The sequence below is a fragment of the Mandrillus leucophaeus genome, unplaced genomic scaffold (genome assembly GCF_000951045.1).
Source record: "Mandrillus leucophaeus isolate KB7577 unplaced genomic scaffold, Mleu.le_1.0 Scaffold434, whole genome shotgun sequence".
In the NCBI taxonomy this organism is placed as follows: domain Eukaryota; kingdom Metazoa; phylum Chordata; class Mammalia; order Primates; family Cercopithecidae; genus Mandrillus; species Mandrillus leucophaeus.
In genome coordinates this window covers 337,553-357,463 of record NW_012104632.1, presented here as the reverse complement: position 1 = coordinate 357,463, position 19,911 = coordinate 337,553, and the positions used below count along the sequence as shown (strand labels likewise).

Genomic DNA, 19,911 nt, shown 5'->3' with positions numbered 1-19,911 from the left:
TTCTGCACATGCTTGGTGCATAGTAGACACGCCTCACATTCTTTTCTACTTATCCCTCATCTCTTTGTCTCCATCCTGTGCTAGGAGCTGGAGATACAAAAATAAGGAATGATTTTGGTATTTTAGGAACCCCCAGGACACTGGGAGACAAACATATAAACAAATAAATGCCCTGTAGAATAAAGGTGCTAAGAAAAAAAAGAGGCAATGCCAGCACAGAAGCCCTCTCTTCCCTTCTTCCTTTCTGTCCAGACCTCCTTTTCTTTCCCTCTCCTCCTCCCCTCCGCACTGTGTGTTGTCTCCCTCAACTCCCCCACACCCCCATTCATTCATACTCTCTTGTGTGAGGCTCTATCCCCTCAAACAGTTCTCTTCACACTGCCAAAAAGAATCTTCAAGGCCTGTGTTGTACAGTGTGCATTGTTGTTAATGCGTTTTTTAACTTTTATTTTTACTTCTATGGTATTTAAAACATATCCTTATCTTCAGAAAGATGCAGATCAAGAAGTAGTAGATCAAATACAAATATGTATTTAAATTAATAATATTAATCATCAGATATTGAATCTAGAGGTGATTTGATTAGAACTATAGTTTTTGTGACTCTGACTTTTTTTAATGCTGAATACATAGAGACTTCTTTTGAAATTTGGTGGGTTTAAATGAAAACATAACTTGGAACATTTTTTCAGAACTGTAGTTTAAGCTGACACCCAGATACTACAAAACGCTGATGTTTCGTGCTGAGTAAATATTACTTCACAAGTATAAATATGCAATACTTAAATTAGGTTAATTCTGAAATCATTAAATTTTGTTACTTTAAAAAGTCATGGGAAACATTTATATTCTAAAAATATTTTTGTCTTTGGCTGCTTGATACAGAGTTTCTGAACCAGGTAATTCTGATCATATGCAGGAAAAGACCCCTATGATAAGACTAACATTGTTCATAGATATGGAGTCCTTTTTGGGAGTTTTAGGTGATGGGGAAAACCAGGGCTAGAAAAGAAATAGCGTGTAAGTTTCCAAGATGAGGACTGTGTTTTATTTCTCTGTGGTGCCCCAAAACTTAGAGCCAAGTACTTAGTGTTTGTTGAACTCATAAGTCATATAGGGTTTTTTTTTTGTGTGTGTGTGTGTGTGTGTGGCTGTACTTTATTTTAGCAAAATTTTGATGTTGTCCTATTATATAATAACATAATAAGTGGGTATCTGAGTAATGTTTAAATTTATTTTTTAAATTTCATGAATTTTTAGTAATAACATTATAAAATAAGTATAGTTTAGTTTTGTTTTGTTTTGTTTTGTTTTGTTTTTTTGCAAAATATAATTATATTGGCTGGGCGTGATGGCTCACGCCTGTAACCCCAGCACTTTGGGAAGCTGAGGCGGGCGGATCATGAGGTCAGGAGTTCAAGACCAGCCTGGTCAAAATAGTGAAACCCCATCTCTACTAAAAATACAAAAAATTAGCCAGGCGTGGTGGCAGGCGCCTGTAATTGCAGCCACTTGGAAGGCTGAGGCAGAAGAATCACTTGAACCCGGGAGGCAGAGATTGCAGTGAGCCGAGGTCGCGCCGTTGCACTCCAACCCGGGCGACAGTGTGAGATTCCATCTCAAAAAAATAATAATAATTAAAAAAAATTATATCCTAGCTAATGTACTAAGGTATTATTCTTCTAATTGACATCATGAAGAAACATTCTATATTATCTTATAAGTAGAATAATGTAGAGAGAGGTTCATTGTTTAATACATTTTTAGTCTCATCACCTATAAAGAACAAAATGATTTTCTAGGCCCGATCATGCTGACTCAGTAATTCATTTTATGTCTCTGAAGCTTAAGGCATGGCATACTTATTCATTTCATTGTAATTTTTTTAAAAAAACTATTTTGAATAGTAACCAAATATTGAAAAAAACTAATACTGCTTCAGGCAGACGAATTTGTGAATGACTGTAACAATTAAGCAATTCAAATTCACAGAATAGATGATGATTCTTAGAATAGGTGTTTAAAATGTTCTCAAATACATTCTATGGCAGTTTTACCCTGCACACTTTATATAAAAGGGAAATTAGTTTATTGAGAAATAATAATATATCATTATTAACTCTTTTTCTTTTCATTCTACTTTAGAATGCCTATTATTAAACCAGACATAGCCAACTGGGAGCTCTCAATAAAATTGCATGATGAAGTTCATACTGTAGTAGCATCAAACAGTGGGTCAACGTTCTTGGTGAGTTTTCTTTCTTTATTTTCTTGGTAATCTTGATATTATCTATGAATATTTAAAGCCATTTTTAACCTGTTCAGTGACTCTTATCTTTTGAATTTATAACACCTCTATGTACTTGTTTCATCTTCTTTAGGAAGCTGAATGGAAATGGAAATTTTTTGTTCTCTTATGCTAATTAGGAGATACATTTCCAGATTTAGCCACATCCTAAACTCACTTTCTGATATTTGATTCATTTTTCTTTTATGCTATGAGAAGTATTACTTTCGCCTTTGTTACAGAGAAGAGCATTTTGAATTACAATTCCAAATGTATGATAGTGGTGGCAGGTAACCATCCTTTTAAAACAAATAATCTGAAGCCTCACGTAACATTATCTTTAGATCTCATGTTGCGAGATGCTCTTGAAGCTAAATTTACCTCTTTAATTGACATTCTTTTTGTTTTAAAGAACTTAAACCCCTTGGATATAGTGTCCAAGACAGAACTGCTATAGTTGGAATTCTAGTCTATAGTGAACAATATTACACTAAGATTTCAATGTTTATACTGTAGTATGAGTGATATGTTTAAACCTATGATTCAAGTGTGCCAAAAAATACCATTAAGAGTTGCTATTTTAAGTCGTATGCCTTCGTATTTTCAGCCTGAACTCAAGGAGGTTGCTATTAATATATAGTTAGTATAATGAATATTCTGTTTATCTACATTTCTCTTTTAATGGCTAAGTTGCATTGAAATGTCATTTTGTTTTGGGGAAACAACTGAATTTTTATCAGAATATTGAAATAGGATGTGAACATCAAAATAATATAATTTCACACAAATAGGACGTGGTGTGGCTTGAGAGGGGTGCGGCAGTTTCTTGATCTCAGTGAGAAAATATCACAAGTCGAAGATTCATGAGAATTTTTTTATTCCACAAATTATTGTTGCATGCCTACTGTGTGCCATATCAGTTCCACGCTGTGCCCTGGGGAAGTTGACGTTCTTGTATGGTGTCAGACTCACAAATCAATGATGTCAGTCCATGAACTAAGGGTAATCGCCTTGGTTTTCTTCAAATGTTGTGACTCACTATATAAGCCAAAATTGCTAAAATGTTAGATACTGAAAGAGACTTCACTCAGCTCTCTTAAAATGAAAGCTATGATGGAGTTAAACAGCTGTCTCATGAGATCCTGTGTGACTCTCTACATTCCACCTATTGACGTGGTCATTTCAGAAAAACAGCGTTGTAGGTGGACATTTAACCAGAGATCAGGTTGAGTAGCAAATTATAGGAAGTGAATAGTAAAGAGTATCAATATTACAATGTACCATTTTTTTTTTCCTGGGGGAAGATTACCTTTACAAAAATGTAGACTTTAGCATAATTTTCAGTTCTGTATTGAGTCACCACTGAAGCCTTACTGTAATCTGATATTCTGATACAGTGTTCTTTTAAGTAGTGCCTTGCCTTAATAAAGAAAACTGTCTAGATTACTTTTTAGAGCTGTTACTTCTTTTCCTTTTCTTTTCTTTTCTTTTTTTTTGTTTTTGTTTTTGAGATGGAGTCATGCGCTGTCACCCAGGCTGGAGTGCAGTGGCATGATCTCGGCTCACTGCAGCCTTGCCCCGGTTCAAGCGATTTCTCCTGCCTCAGCCTCCCGAGTAGCTGGGACTGCAGGCGCATGCCACCACACCCAACTAATTTTTGTAGTTTTAGTAGAGATGGGGTTTCACCATGTTGGCCAGGCTGGTCTTGAACTCCTGAGCTCAAGTGATCCTCCCGCCTCAGCCTCCCAAAGTGCTGTGATCACAGGAGAGCTGTTGCTTCTTTATGCTTGTTTTAGATTCCATGCTGAAAACTAGAGACCTCTGGCCTGACTGCATATGTGGTAGCTTTAATTTTTTTCTGTAGAATTATCTCCAGCTTCACTTTTTAGCTTATGAGGAAAACAGGTCTGTTTTTAAAACACATCAAAATCAGTACATTAAAAATTTCCCTGGAAAATATCTACTTTAGTATATAGTATCAGAAATGATTTCCTATATTTATTGGCTTAGCTACTGTCAGAGCATCAATAGCCCAATGAATAGCATATGCACATGATAGCATAGCCCTTTTTCCTAGGCATATTTGAATTGAGCTACTTTCATTTGACATCAGTATTATGAAAGGAGGCAGGTTGAACAGCGTGGTGTAAGTAAAGGCTCATTGGTAGAAAGATTTCAATAGTATGGCACTATTGTCTGCTTTTAGGGTCATAGACGGGAGAGCTGTGATTGTTAACTTAGTTTCCCAGATCACCCACTGTCATATCAAGAAAAAAATTAGCCTACAGGTGACAAGCTAGGTCTGGGTTAATGACTCTGGAGATAGTGCAGGCACTACTTAGCACAGTGAAGCTTTAGGTGCCCCACATTTCTAGAGTTCTTCTGTTTAATTTTTACAAGTTTAAATTATAAGATATTTCTAATAAGGAAGGTACAGCAAATGCTGCAGATTTTCCTTACGGATCTCCTATTTAAAAAGAAAAATGTATAGATTAAGCTAAGTCCTGTTTTTACATCATCTTGTTCTACTTTCTCCCAAGCAGTGGCAGCTAACCTGAAGATGCTGTGTGTCCCTCCTGTACGTGTTGTTAAGAATTTTGGTACATATGTATATACCACAATAATGGTAAAAAGGAAAGTTGCAACAATATATGTACTTAATGGCACCATTTATGTAAATTTTAGGCAAAACAGTTTCATTTACAATAGAATCAAAAAGACTAAAATACTTGGGAATATATTTAACCAAGGAGGCGAAAGGCTTGTACACTGAAAACTACAAAAGGTTGCTGAAAGAACTTAAAGAAGACACAAATATATGGAGGGATATCTTGTGTCAGGGACTAGAAGACTTAATATGGTTAAAATATCAGTACCTCTCAGCTACTTGGGAGGCTGAGACAGTAGGTTCACTTGAGCCCAGGAGTTTGTGCCCAGCCTGGGCAACACAGCGAGACTCCATCTCTGGGGAAAAAGAAAAACGAAAGAAGGAAATGTCAGTACTACCTGAAGTGATCTACAGATACAATGCCATCCCTATCAAAATCCCCAAATACATTTTGTTGCAGACATAGATAAATTTATTCTAAAATTCATGCAATTTCAAGGGGGTCCCAAATAGTCAAAACAACCCTGAAATAGAAGGAGAAAATTGAAAGCCTTATACCTCCTCATCTCAAAACTTATTACAAAACCACAGTTTTCAAAACAGTGTGGTACTGCACATATATAGACATATATACAGACCAATGGACTAGGATAGAGAGCCCATAAATAAACCCTTGTATGTCATTTGACCAGAGTTTCTAAAATATTCAGTGGAGAAAAGACAGCATTTTCAACATGAATGAATTTGGGCCCTTTTCTTACGCTATATACAAAACTAACTCAAAATGGATCAAAGACCTAAATGTAAGAGCTAATGCTGTAAAATTCTTAGAAGAAAACACAGGGGAAGGCTGGGCACAGTGGCTCACGCCTGTAATCTCAGCACTTTGGGAGGCCAAGGCGGGTGGATCACTTGAGCTCAGGAGTTCAAGACCAGCCTGAGCAACATGGTGAAACCCCATCTCTACTAAAAATACAAACATTAGCTGGGCTTGGTGGTGTGGCACACACCTGTAATCCCAGCTACTCAGGATGCTGAAGCAGGAGAATCTCTTGAACTCAGCAGGCAGAGGTTGCAGTAAGCTGAGATGGCGCCACTGCACTCCATTCTAGGCGACAGAGTGAGACCCTGTCTCAAAAAAAAAAAAAAAAAAAAAACAAAAAACCAGAAGAAAACATAGGGGAAAAGCTTCATGGTATTGGATTTGACAATGGTTTCTTAGACATGACACCAAAAGGACAGGCAACAAAAGGTAAATTGGACTACGTGAGAGTTAAACACTTCTGTACATGAAAGGAGAATATCTACCCAGAATTTTCATCCCTCCTTTAAAATTTTTCATTATAAATACTATATAAATGTTTCATGCAAACATTTTCTCCCATTCTGTGAGTTGCCTTCTTACTCTGTTGATTGTCTGTACTCTGACAATCAACAGAGTAAGATGCAAATATTTTCTCCCATTCTGTGGGTTGCCTTCTTACTCTGTTTTTTCCAAAGTAACCACTCTGTCAGATTACAATCAACAGAGTGAGAAGGCAACCCCCAGAATGGGAGAAAATATTTACAAGTCACATAGCTGATAAGAGGTTGTTGTTGTTGTTGTTTTGAGGCAGTCTCGCTCTGTCGCCCAGGCTGGAGTGCAGTGGCACAATCTTGGCTCACTGTAGCCTCTGCTTCCCAAGTTCAAGTGATTCTTCTGCCTCAGCCTCCCGAGTAGCTGGGATTACAGGCACATGCCACCACACTCGGCTAATTTTTTTTGTATTTTTAGTAGAGATGGTGTTTCACCATATTGGTTTCGGCCAGGCTGGTCTCGAACTCCTGACCTCAGGTGATCTGCCCACTTCAGCCTCCTGAAGTGCTGGGATTATGGGTGTGAGTCACCATGCCCACCCCTGATAAGAGTTTAATATCTGGAATATATAAAGAATTTTTTCAACTCAATCGCAAAAAACACAATTAAAAATGGGCAAAGGACTTTCATAGACACTTCTCCAAAGAAGATATACGCATGGCCAATAAGCACATGACAAGATGCTCAATATCACTAATCATTAGAGAAATCCAAATCAGACCTACTACCTCCCACCCATTAGAATGGCTACTATCAAATAAACAGAAAATAAGTACTGGTGAGGGTGTGGAGAAGCTGGAACCCTTGTGCACAGTTGGTAGGAATATAAACTGATGTGGTTACTTTGGAAAAAACAGTATGATGGTTCCTCAAAAACTGAAAAGTAGAATTATATACTAACCTTAGAAAGTTGGAAATTCTGACATGTGCTATATAACACACATGAATCTTAAGGACATTATGCTAGGTTAAATAAGCCAGGCACAAAAGGACAAATACTGTACAATTCCACTTATATGAGGTACCTGGAGTAGTCAGACTGATAGAGACAGAAACTAGAATGGTGGTTGCCAGGGACTGAGAGGAAGGGGAATGAGGAGTTATTGTTTAAAGAATATGAAGTTTCACTTTTTAATATGAAAGGTTTTCTGGAGGTAGATGGTGGTGATGGTAGTAGGAAAATGCAAATGTATTTAATACCACTGAACTGTACACTTAAAAATGGTGAGGATGGTAAATTTTATATGTATTTTACCACAAGTAAAACATATACGAAACAATTCAAATCAGGGTTGTGGCTGGGTGCAGTGGCTCACGCCTGTAATCCCAGCACTTTGGGATGCTGAGGTGGATGGATCACCTGAGGTCAAGAGTTTGAGACTAGCCTGGCCAACATAGTGAAACCCCATCTCTACTAAAAATACAAAAATTAGCCAAGTGTATTAGTGCGCGCCTGTAATCCCAACTACTTGGGAGGCTGAGGCAGCAGAATCACTTGAACACAGGAAGTGGAGGTTGCAGTGAACTGAGATTGCGCCGCTATACTCTAGTGTGAGTGACAGAATAAGACTGTCTCTCAAAAAATAAAAATAAAATAAAATATGAGGGATGAAAATTCTGGGAAATGAATGCATGGTAGAAATAAAAGTTAAGTATTAATAGTAGGAGAGGTGAAGTATTTTATGTGCTTTAGGTCTTATTCTGATTTCTGAATACAGCTGTCTGAATAATGACAGAATTAATTAAAAAGTATAAAACCTGCTAGACACAAAGTGGAAATATTATTCAGCTTATCGTGGTGATAAACCCAAAAGTACCAAATAAACTGATTTTTATTTGTAATTTTTTCATGGTTCTCTTCTGGATTCCCAGTATGTTTTCCATTTCTCTCTTGCTCAGTATAACACAAAACTGGTCAAGATAGTTTTTGGCCAGGTACAGTGGTGCGCACCTGTAGTCCATCCGCTCAGGAGAAAAGAAGTTTATGATGAATGAAAATATTTAACACAGTTAATATCTTAAAGACGGTGAAAAACTAAATTCATGTTGAGTATGATTCACCTGAAAGAATGAATTGAAAGAGGAGTGTCAGAGTAGTCCTGATGTGTAAGAAAATTAGTTAGAAATTTGGCCTTCCTAGTGATGGAAAAATGAGCACTATGCATGCACTGTTTGAAAAGTTTTGCCTGATGTTTCATGTTTACTACTAATAAACTAGAAAGCAATTATATATGATCCTATATATTGAATTGTTACAGTGGGCCAATGGTAGAAATTTTTGTAAGGACCTAAGGGTTTTTTGTGTCTCTGTCTCCTTCAGTTCTGCTCTGATCTTAGTTATTTCTTGTGTTCTGCTAGGTTTTGAATTTGTTTGCTCTTGCTTCTCTAGTTCTTTTAATTGTGATGTTAGGGTGTCGATTTTAGATCTTTCCCGCTTTCTCCTGTGGGCATTTAGTGCTATAAATTTCCCTCTAAACACTGCTTTAGCTGTATCACAGAGATTCTGGTACATTGTGTCTTTGTTCCCATTGGTTTCAAAGAACTTGTTTATTTGTGCCATAATTTTGTTAATTACCCAGTAGTCATTCAGGAGCAGGTTATTCAGTTTCCATGTAGTTGTGCGGTTTTCTTAATCCTGAGTTCTAATTTGATTGCACTGTGGTCTGAGAGACTGTTATGATTTCCGTTCTTTTGCATTTGCTAAGGAGTGTTTTACTTCCAATTATGTGGTCAATTTTGGAATAAGTGGGATGTGGTGCTGAGAAGAATGTATATTCTGTTGATTTGGCATGTAGAGTTCTGTACATGTCTGTTAGGTCTGCTTGGTCCAGAGCTGAGTTCAAGTCCGGAATATCCTTGTTAATTTTCTGTCTCATTGATCTGTCTAATATTGACAACGGGTTGTTAAAATCTCCCACTATTATTGTATGGGTGTCTCTTTGTAGGTCTCTAAGAACTTTATGAATCCGTGTGCTCCTGTATTGGGTGCATATATATTTAGGATAGTTAGCTCTTCTTGTGGCATTAATCCCTTTACCATTATGTAATGCCCTTCTTTGTCTTTTTTGATCTTTGTTTGTTTAAAGTCTGTTTTATCAGAGACTAGGATTGCAACCCGTGCTTTTTTTTTGCTTTCCATTTGCTTGGTAAATATTCTTCCATCCCTTTATTTTGAGTCTATGTGTGTCTTTGCACGTGAGATGGGTCTCCTGAATACAGCACACCGTTGGCTCTTGACTCTATCCAATTTACCAGCCTGTGTCTTTTACTTGGGGCATTTAGCCCGTTTAGATTTAAAGTTAATATTGTTATGTGTGAATTTGATCCTGTCATTATGATGCTAGCTGGTTATTTTGCCCATTAATTGATGCACTTTCTTCAAAGTGTTGATGGTCTTTACAATTTGATTATGTTTTTGCAGTGGCTGGTACTGGTTTTTCCTTTCCGTATTTAGTGCTTCCTTCAGGAGCTCTTGTAAGGCAGGCCTGGTGGTGACAAAATCTCTTAGCATTTGCTTGTCTGTAAAGGATTTTATTTCTCCTTCACTTATGAAGATTAGTTTGGCTGGATATGAAATTCTGGGTTGAAAATACTTTAAGAATTTTGAATGTTGGCCCCCACTCTCTTCTGGCTTGTAGGGTTTCTGCAGAGAGATCTGATGGGCTTCCCTTTGTGGGTAACCCGACCTTTCTCTCTGGCTGTCCTTAACATTTTTTCCTTCATTTCAACCTTGGTGAATCTGACGATTATGTGTCTTGGGGTTGCTCTTCTCGAGGAGTATCTTTGTGGTGTTCTCTGTATTTCCTGAATTTGAATGTTGACCTGTCTTGCTAGTTTGGGGAAGTTCTCCTGGATAATATCCTGAAGACTGTTTTTCAACTTGGTTCCATTCTCCCCATCACTTTCAGGTACACCAATCAAACATAGATTTGGTCTTTTCACATAGTCCCATATTTCTTGGAAGCTTTGTTTGTTCCTTTTCATTTTTTTCTCTAATCTTATCTTCACTCTTTATTTCATTAAGTTGATCTTCAGTCTCTGATATCCTTTCTTCCACTTGATTGATTTGGCTATTGATACTTGTGTATGCTTCACGAAATTCTCCTGCTGTGTTTTTCAGCTCCATCTGGTCATTTATGTTCTTTTCTAAACTGATTATTCTAGTTAGCAATTCCTCTAACCTTTTTTCAAGGTTCTTAGCTTCCTTGCGTTGTGTTAGAACATGCTCCTTTATCTTGGAGGAGTTTATTATTACACACTTTCTGAAACCTACTTCTGTCAATTTGTCAAACTCATTCTCCGTCAGTTTTGTTCCTTTGCTGGCAAAGAGTTGTGATCTCTTGGAGGAGAAGAGGCCTTCTGGTTTTTGGAATTTTTAGCCTTTTTGCACTGGTTTTTCCTCATCTTTGTGGATTTATCTACCTTTTGTCTTTGATGTTGGTGATCTTCAGATGCAGTTTGTGTGTGGGCATCCTTTTTGTTGATGGTTGATGCTGTTCCTTTCTGTTAGTTACTTTTCCTTTTAACAGTCAGGCCCCTCTGCTGCAGGTCTGCTGGAGTTTGCTGGAGGTCCACTCCAGACCCTTTTTGCCTGGGTATCACTAGCAGAGGCTGCAGAACAGCAAAGATTGCTGCCTGTTCCTTCCTCTGAAAGCTTTGTCTCAGAGGAGCACCTGCCAGATGCCAGCTGGAGCTCTCCTGTGTGAGGTGTCTGTCGACCCCTGCTGGGAGGTGTCTATCAGTCAGGAGGCACGGGGATCAGGGCTCTACTTGAGGAGGCAGTCTGTCCTTTAACAGAGCTGGAGCGCTGTGCTAGGACATCTGCTGTTCTCTTCAGAGCCAGAAGGCAGGAACACTTATGTCTGCTGAAGCTGCACCCACAGCCGCCCCTTCCCCTAGGTGCTCTGTCCCAGGGAGATAGGAATTTTATCTATAAGCCCCTGACTGTGATTGGGGCTGCTGCCTTTCTTTCAGAGATGCCCTGCTCAGAGAGGAGGAATCTAGAGAGGCAGTCTGGTGACAGCGGCTTTGCCAAGATGCCATGGCTTTGTTTATACTTCTGAGGGAAAAACCACCTACTCAAGCCTCAGTAATGGTGGACGCCCCTTCCCCCCAGGTCGACTTCAGACTGCTGTGCTGGCAGTGAGAATTTCAAGCCAGTGGATCTTAGCTTGCTGGGCTCCATGGGGGTGGGATCCACTGAGCTAGACCACTTGGCTTCCTGGCTTCAGCCCCATTTCCAGGGGAGCGAACGGTTCTGTCTTGCTGGTGTTCCAGGCGCCACTGGGGTATGAAAAAAAAACTCCTGCAGCTAGCTTGGTGTCTGCTCAAATGGCTGCCCAGTTTTGTGCTTAAAACCCAGGGCCCTGGTGGTGTAGTCATCCAAGGGAATCTCCTGGTCTGTTGGGTTGCGAAGACCATGGGAAAAGCATAATATCTGGACTGGAATGCACTGTCCCTCAAGGCACAGTCTCTCATGGCTTCCCTTGGCTAGGGGAGGGAGTTTCCCAACCCCTTGTGCTGCCTGGGTGAGGCAATGCCCAGCCCTGCTTCAGCTCGCCCTTCATGGTCTGCACTCATTGTCTAACCAGTCCCAGTAAGATGAGCTGGGTACCTCAGTTGGAAATGCAGAAATCACCCACCTTCTGTGTTGATCTTGCTGGGAGCCGCAGACCAGAGCTGTTCCTGTTCAGCCGTCTTGCCAGCCACTCAATAAAAATGTCTTTTTACTGTTTTTGACTTAAAGCTGTTTTATGTGACAACAGTAAAGCTACTCCTGCTTGTTTTTGGTTTCTATTTGGATGGAACAATTTTTTCCATCCCTTTACACCCGGTCTATATGTGTCTTTAAGGGTAAAGTGTGTTTCTTGCAGACAGCATATAGTTGGGTCATGGTTTTTATTCGGTCAGCCAGCCTCCATCTTTTAAGTGGAGCATTTAATCCGTTTACATTCAGGGTTATTATTGATATATAAGGTTTTGTTCCTGTCATATCATTAATTGCTTTCTGATTGTTTTATGTGTTCTTTGTTCCCTCCTATTTTATAGTGTTTATCCTTGTGGTTGGTGTTTTCCCGCAGTGGCAACATTTGAGTCTTTTCTGTTCCTCATTTGTGTGTTTGCCTTACCAGTATGTTTTATACTTTCACGTGTTTTCATGATGGTATATGTTGTCGTTTTGCTTCCAGGTTTAGGACTCCCTTGAACATTTCTTATAGGGTGGATGTAGTGGTAATACATTCCACTGGTCAAATTCTGCATTTGCTTGTCTGGGAAAGACTTTATTTCTCCTTCATTAATGAAGGATAGTATTACTGGGTATAGTGCCATTGAGGGGCAGTTTTTTTCTTTCAGCCATTTGAAAATATGATTCCATTCTCTCCTGGCGTGTGAGGTTTCTGCTAAGATGTCCACTGTTAGTCTGATGGGACTTCCTTTATAGATGACTTGACACTTTTACAGTTTTTAAAACTCTGACTTTAGATAGTTTGACTGTAATGTATCATGGAAGAGATACTGTTTTGTATTGAATATGGTTGAGGATTTCTGGACCTTCTGTATCTGGATGTCTGTATTTCTCACTAGACTTGGGAATTTTCAGTTATTATTTCATTAAATAGAGTTTCAAGTCCTTTCATTATTTCTTTGCCTTTTGGGATACTGATAATCTTGATATTTGGTTACTTTATTGTATCCCACATACCATGAAAGCTTGCTTTATGTTTTAAAATTCCATAAAATTTTTTTTTGCCCGACTGCATTTTTTCAAAAGACCTCTCTTCATGCTTTGAGATTCTTCTGCTTGATCTAGTCTGTTGAAGCTTTTGAATGCATTTTGCATTTCATCCAGTGAATTCTTCATTCCAGAATGTGTCTGATTCTTTTTTATGATACCTATCTTTTTGGTAAATTTCTCACTTATATCCTTAATTGTCTTTCTGATTTTTTTGTGTTGATTTTCAGATCACTCTTGTGTCTCACTATTTTTAGTATCAAAATTTTTAATTATTTTTCTGGAATGTTGTGAATTTCTTTTGGATGGGATCTGTTGCTGCAGAATTATTGTATTCCCTTGGAGGTATCATATTCCCTTGCTTTTTCCTCTTTCCTGTGTTCTTACATTGATATCTGAACATCTAGGGTAATATCTGCTTCTTCCAATTTTAGAATTTGCTTTCATAGGGGAAGACTTTTTCCAGAAGATGTATCCATGTTGTTGGTTGGGTAGGGCCGTTAGGCTTTGATTCTGGGTGCATGTGGTAGTGTAGTCACTGTATGATTTCTTTGGCTGTAAACAGCATCAGTGGTATCTGTGATTTCCTTAGTGGCTTAGGGTACTGTTATTAGTGGAGGCCGTAATGAGGTTTTCTGGGGACAAGGATGCCACATGGGCCCATCTTTGGGCCCCGATGGTGGCAGTGGTGGGCTGAGTATGTCTGTCCTTGGGCCCTGGGGTGGCGTGTGCTGACACTGATGTTAGTGGGTCCAGGTGGGCAAATTTAACAGAAGAAGTACAGAACTTGTATTGTGAAACAAACCATTGAGAAAAGAAATTAAGAAAAATCCAAATAAATGGAAAGTTTCTTGTATTTGTGAATTTGTGAATTGAAAACCTTAAGATGGCACTACTTCCCTGTATTGGTCTGTTCTCACACTGCTAATGAAGACATATCCAAGACCAGGTAGTTTATAAACGAAAGAGCTTTAATGAACTCACAGTTCCATATGGCTGGAGAGGCCTCACAATCATGGCAGAAGATGAAGGAAGAGCAAAGGGACATCTTACACGGCAGCAGGCAAGAGAGAGCTCTTGCAGGGGAACTACCCTTTATAAAACCATCAGCCCTCCTGAGACTTATTCACTGTCACGGGAACCACACGGGAAAGACCCACCCCCATGATTCAGTTTCCTCCCACTGGGTCCCTCCCACAACATGTGGGAATTATGGGAGCTACAATTCAAGATGCAATTTGGGTGGGGACACAGCCAAATCATACAATTCCCAAATTAGTCTACAGATGCAACACAATTCCTGCCAAAGTCTAAGCTGTATTTTTCTCAAAAATTGACAAGCTGATCCTAAAATTTGGAAAATATGGAAACTTAAGAGACCCAGAATAGTCAAAGTAATCTAAACACATACACACACACACACACACACACACATACACACACACACCAAAACAAACAAACAAAAAACACTCCAGTCATGTTGGCTCAGACCTGTCATCCCAGCACTTTGGGAGGCCAAGGCAGGAGGATGACTTGACCCCAAGAGTTCAAGACCAACCTGAGAAATATAGTGAGACCCCCATCTCTACAAAAAAGTTTTTTAGCTGATGGTGGTAGCATGTGCCTCTAGTCCCAGCTACCTGGGAGGCTGAGGTTGGAGGATAGCTTGAGCCCAGGAGGCGGAGGTTACAGTGAGCTTTGATCACACCACTGCACTCCAGCCTGAGATACAGAGCAAGACTGTGTCTCAAAACCAACCAACCAAACAAACCCACAAAAAATCCAGAATTTATAACTCATATTTCCATCTTTCAGAATTTACTACAAACAGCCTTGTAATCAAATACAGTGTAGTACTTGCAAGATGATTGACATATAAATCAACAGAATAGAATTGAGAATCCAGAAATAAGCCCAAAAATGTATGGTCAGTTGATATTTGACAAAGGTGCCAAAATAATTCAATGGTGGAAAGAATAATCTTTTCAGCAAATGGTGTCGAAACACCTGGGTTCACATGTAAAGGAATGAAGTAGAACCCCTACCTCACATTGAGTTAGTATACAAAAATTAATCCAAAATGGATTGAAGACCTAAATATAAGAGGCAAAACATCTTTTTGACCTTGCATGTAGCAATGGTAAAAATAGATGAATTGTTCAACATCAAGATTAAAATGTTTGCTTCAAAGGACACTAACAGGAAATTGAAGACAAACCACAGAATGGGAAAAAATATTTGCAAATGAAATTTTCAGTAAAGCACTTGTGTTTCAAATACATAAGGAACACTTACAACTTAGCAATAAAAACAACCCACTCTAAAAATAGGCAAAATATCAGAATAGACATTTCTTCAAAGAATATATGCAACTGCCAGTAATCTCATGTACAGATGTTCCACATCATAAGGCATGGAGGGATCCAGATGCAAATCAAAACCAGAGTGAGATTGTCCTTTGCATCCATTACATAGCTCTAATTTAAAAAGTCAGGTAATAACAAGTGTTGGCAGGCCAGGTGTGGTGGCTCTCATATAATCCCAGCACTTTGGGAGGCTGAGGCGGGCGGATCACGAGATCAGGAGATCAAGACCATCCTGGCTAGCACAGTGAAACCCTGTCTCTACTAAAAAATACAAAAACAAAATTAGCCGGGCATGGTGGCAGGCACCTATAGTCCCAGTTACTTGGGAGGCTGAGGCAGGAGAATGGCGTGAACCCAGGAGACAGAGCTTGCAGTGAGCCAAGATTGTGCCACTGCATTGCAGCCTGGGTGACAGAGCGAGACTCCGTCTCAAAAACAAACAAACAAAAAACAAGTGTTGGCAAAGATGTGGAGAAATTGAAACCTTCAAATGCTTTGAGCCTGGGAGATTGAGACTGCAGTGAGTACAGCTGCTTTGGAAAACAGTATGGCATTTCTTCAAATGGTTAAATATCTGGGTTATTCAAAACCTTGGCTCTCTTTTATCAGGAGTATTTAATTTTGAATATTTATATAAATATTTATGTATATATTTATTACTATGGTGAATGTATCTTACTTTTCAAACAGTGTTGAAGCAAGATATTTCCCTGACCCCTTTGCGGGACCCCTTTGCAATGGGGTGCCTTGTTTAGTCAGCCTATAGCTCTTAACTCCTTGTGGGAGGGAGCACATGAGCGAACGAGGTGGGAACTGTAGTGCAGGGGCACTGGAACTAGCCAGCTTTTTGGCACCAGTGGGATCAAACTCCACTCATTTGGACCTGTTACATTCCACACCACGTAGGAGGGAGTGCACAGGTGAGTGGGTGCAGGAGCCAGAGCAAGTGCTTTTGGGCACCAGCAGGAGTGAACTCTTTGCAGGCCCCGGAGCAGCATCCAGGAGGGGTGCCTGTGACTCCCAAAGCCCCAGAAGGCATGTCACAGTGCTCTTTTAGCTCTGCTCTCCACGAGTGACTTAAGTGTTAACAGCTCAGTGGGCCTGCGGCTGCCCTCCACCAGTGCGGGCAAAGGGCCAGTGTAACGGCCTTTTGTATCCACACACCTGGCTCCTGAGCTCTTGTCTGGTGTCCAGGAAAAGTGAGGTCACACGAGCTAATTGAAGGATGGTAAATGCAGGGATGATTTTATTGCTGATGAAAGTGGCTCTCAGTGGAAAGAGAGGGGAGCTGAAAAGGGGATGGAGGAGGGGTAGGTGATCTTCCCCTGAAGTCTGGTTGGATTCTTCTCCTGAGTTACACCATCAGGCTGTCCCTCTGAAGTCAAGTCACTTCTTTCCAACATTCAGCTCCTTCTCTCTGCTGGTTGAGTCTGGGGTCTTTATAGGCACAGGATGAGGCGGGGTGGGGTCATGGGTAGTTTAGGAAAAGGCAACATTTGAGCTGGAAAACAGGGAGAGAAGTTCTCACTTCAGGCCACAGTCTCAGGCTTTTCAGCTTGAGGGTGGAACTTCACCAGGGACCCACGCCTGTCTGCCTAGAATCTCTGCCTCCTGCCTCTATCATTGTATCAATATCAAACAATAGTTGTTGGCCTACATGTCAGTAATTTAAAGATGAATTAAATGGGTATATATGATAACATTCATCAGAGACCTTTAGAAACATTCGTATTCTTTGGTCTACTATTTTTACTTCTAGGACATATTCCAAGCAAGCAATGAAAAATCGCTATTTCAACATATAATATTTTGTCGGGGAAAAAAATGAATTAAAGGCAGTTGGCCTTGGAAATATCCATGTAAACAATCTGTACTTATTGTGGTAAAGGGAAGGCAGATTTGGAAGTAATTAAAATAATGTAATAAATGCATTAATAGAGGTGCCATCAACCAGTTAAATCCGTGAGAAAGAAAGGCACTCAACTGCCTGGGGAAAGGCAAGGATCTGGGGGAAGATGAAAGAAGTTCCTCTTGGGGGAGATGACTGATGAGTCACAGCTTAGAACATGTTTTTTTACTGTATATAAGCCAGAACTTGCCTCAAAATTATTGTAGAAATAAATGAGGAAAAACATTAGAATGTGGTAGCATGGGGGAGAGCACCTCAGCCCCACAAGTAGCTGAGACTGCAGAGGCATGCTACCATGTCTGGCTAATTTTTATATTTTTTGTAGTGAGAGTTTTCGCCATGTTGCCTAGGCTGGTCTTGAACTCCTGGATTCAAGCCATCTGCCCACCTCGTCCTCTCAAAGTGCTGGGATTGCAGGTATGAGCCACTGTGCCCAGCCTATGATTTCAAGTTTTATCCAAGCAATATTTTTTGAGAGCAATATAAGATTTGAGAATGGGTGCGGTGGCTCACGCCTGTAATCCCAGCACACAGAGAGGCTAAGGCAGGAGGATCACTTGAGCCCAGGAGGTCTAGACCAGCCCTGGCAACAAAAAAATGTTATATGATTAGCCGGTCGTGGTGGTACACGCCTGTAGTCTCAGCTACTAAGGAGGTCCAAGGGGGAAGATGCTTTGAGCCTGGGAGATTGAGGCTGCAGTGAGCCATGATTGTACCACTGCACTCCAGCCTGGGTGAGAGTGAAATCCTGGACCCTGTCTCGAAAAAAAAATAAAGATTTGAGATAGGTAAGCTTTTGTGTACAAGAGAGTTTGTGCTTTCATTTTGTTTTCTTTATAATGTTTGTTTTGGTTGATGCAAAATTGTTTCATCTTAGATTCCTGAGGTGGAGGGAGGGAATTGTTTTGTAGTATTCATATCATTGAAATTACCACCCTATATTTTTCTCCTCAACAAAAGAATATGGTGATGAACTAAGAATAAAAAATAATAACTACATCTGGATGCATAATAGGAAATAATTATATACGCATTGTTTGACTTTTGCCTTCTCTGCGATAACTCACCCTTTCCCCTTTGTTCTACCACCATATGTTTTGTTCTGGATTTCTTGACTAAGAAAACATTCCACCATAGTTTCTTTTAATATTTAAAGAGCACTTTGAAATTTTGATTTTTTTTTTTTTTTTTTTTTTTTGAGACAGAGCTCATTCTGTTGCTCAGGCAGGAGTGCAGAGGCATAATCTTGGCTCACTACAACCTCCACCTCCCGGGTTCAAGTTATTCTCATGGCTCAGTCTCCCAAGTAGCTGGGATTACAGGCATGTGCTACCACGCCTGATTAATTTTTGTAGTTTTAGTAGAGATAGGGTTTCACCCTGTTGGCCAGGCTGGTCTCGAACTCCTGACCTTAGGTGATCTGCCTGCTTCAGCCTCCCAAAGTTTTGGGATTATAGGCGTGAGCCACTGCACCTGGCCAAAAATTCAATTTTAAGTAAATCTGTTTAAATGTTTTTGTGTAACATTTTCATAAAAATGAAAAATTCAATGAACTTAGAATATAGCAGTAATCTTCTGCACAAAATAATAACTTTGTATTCTCAAATACTAATATAAAGAATCTGTAATGTATCTTCATTAACAATTTATACATACATTTTACATCATAATCTCTTTTACTTTTATTCTATTAATAGACTGTAATATTAAATCATGAAGTTACTGGAATTTTTATAGGAACATGATAAGAATCATGTGGTTCTTTTAAAGAATTAATTTTGGAACATCCTTTGTTCAAAAAATAAAATATTATTATATGTGTTCTTTTGATTCTGTTGTCAGTTTTTAGGATAGGCTTTTAATCTTGAACATGAAAAGGACATCAGTAAACAAGGTCAGTTAACTATTACATTTATACCTACTGTAGGCTTTTAGTTTAAAAATTACCTATGGCTTAAATACAGAGAAGGTAGACAGTAAAAGAAACCTTTTTTTCCCTGAGCATTTTAAAGAGAATACTACAGTACCATTAGGGGTTTATAATAAAGGACTGTAATTCTATTTAGAAAACTGACTTATAGTACATGACAAATGATGGAAAACTGAGGTAAGTTTTTTGAAGTCATATTTTATATTTTTATATTTTTATTTTTCAATTTGTCTTTTGCCAGAATTAAATGTTATGATCATTAAACTACTTCTCTTCTTTGGTAATTTTTTCACTTAGTCTTTCTACCCCTCTACCTTTAAAAAGTGTGCTGGACAAAGCTGCAAAAGATATTCTATTTGAGGAAAATACGTATTTTCTGTCAATAGTTTTTTAAAATTAAAACATAATATTGCATAAACATGGAAATTCTTTTACATTGGCAAGAACTTTTTCTGTGATAAAATTATTTTTCCAATTGAAAAATTATTAGGATGATAAGTCAAGATAATGCTTTAAAATGTAAAAATCTTCTGCAAAGAATGTAAAACTGTCATAAATGAAGGCAAACAGGTAAGCCAAAAAACCAGAGAGAAAATTTGCAATTCATTTTAGTCACAAAATAAGGGATACCCTTCACATATACAGAACTCTTCTCTTATACACATCTAGATGTGTATAAGAGACAGGGTGTAAGTACACAAAACGCAATCACTGAAATTAT

The 19,911-nt window shown here is 39.0% G+C and overlaps 1 protein-coding gene across 4 annotated transcripts in view; it reads left to right on the top strand.

The window, feature by feature from the left end:
- The window catches only part of PCCA (propionyl CoA carboxylase, alpha polypeptide), a 461,774-nt gene that overhangs the window by 285,681 nt on the left and 156,182 nt on the right, over positions 1–19,911 (top strand). For all 4 annotated transcript variants that reach the window (XM_011993783.1, XM_011993782.1, XM_011993781.1 and 1 more), the window contains one exon: positions 2,146–2,248. In XM_011993783.1, coding sequence (XP_011849173.1) covers positions 2,146–2,248 — 103 coding nt within the window. The remainder of the gene's footprint in view (positions 1–2,145; positions 2,249–19,911) is intronic.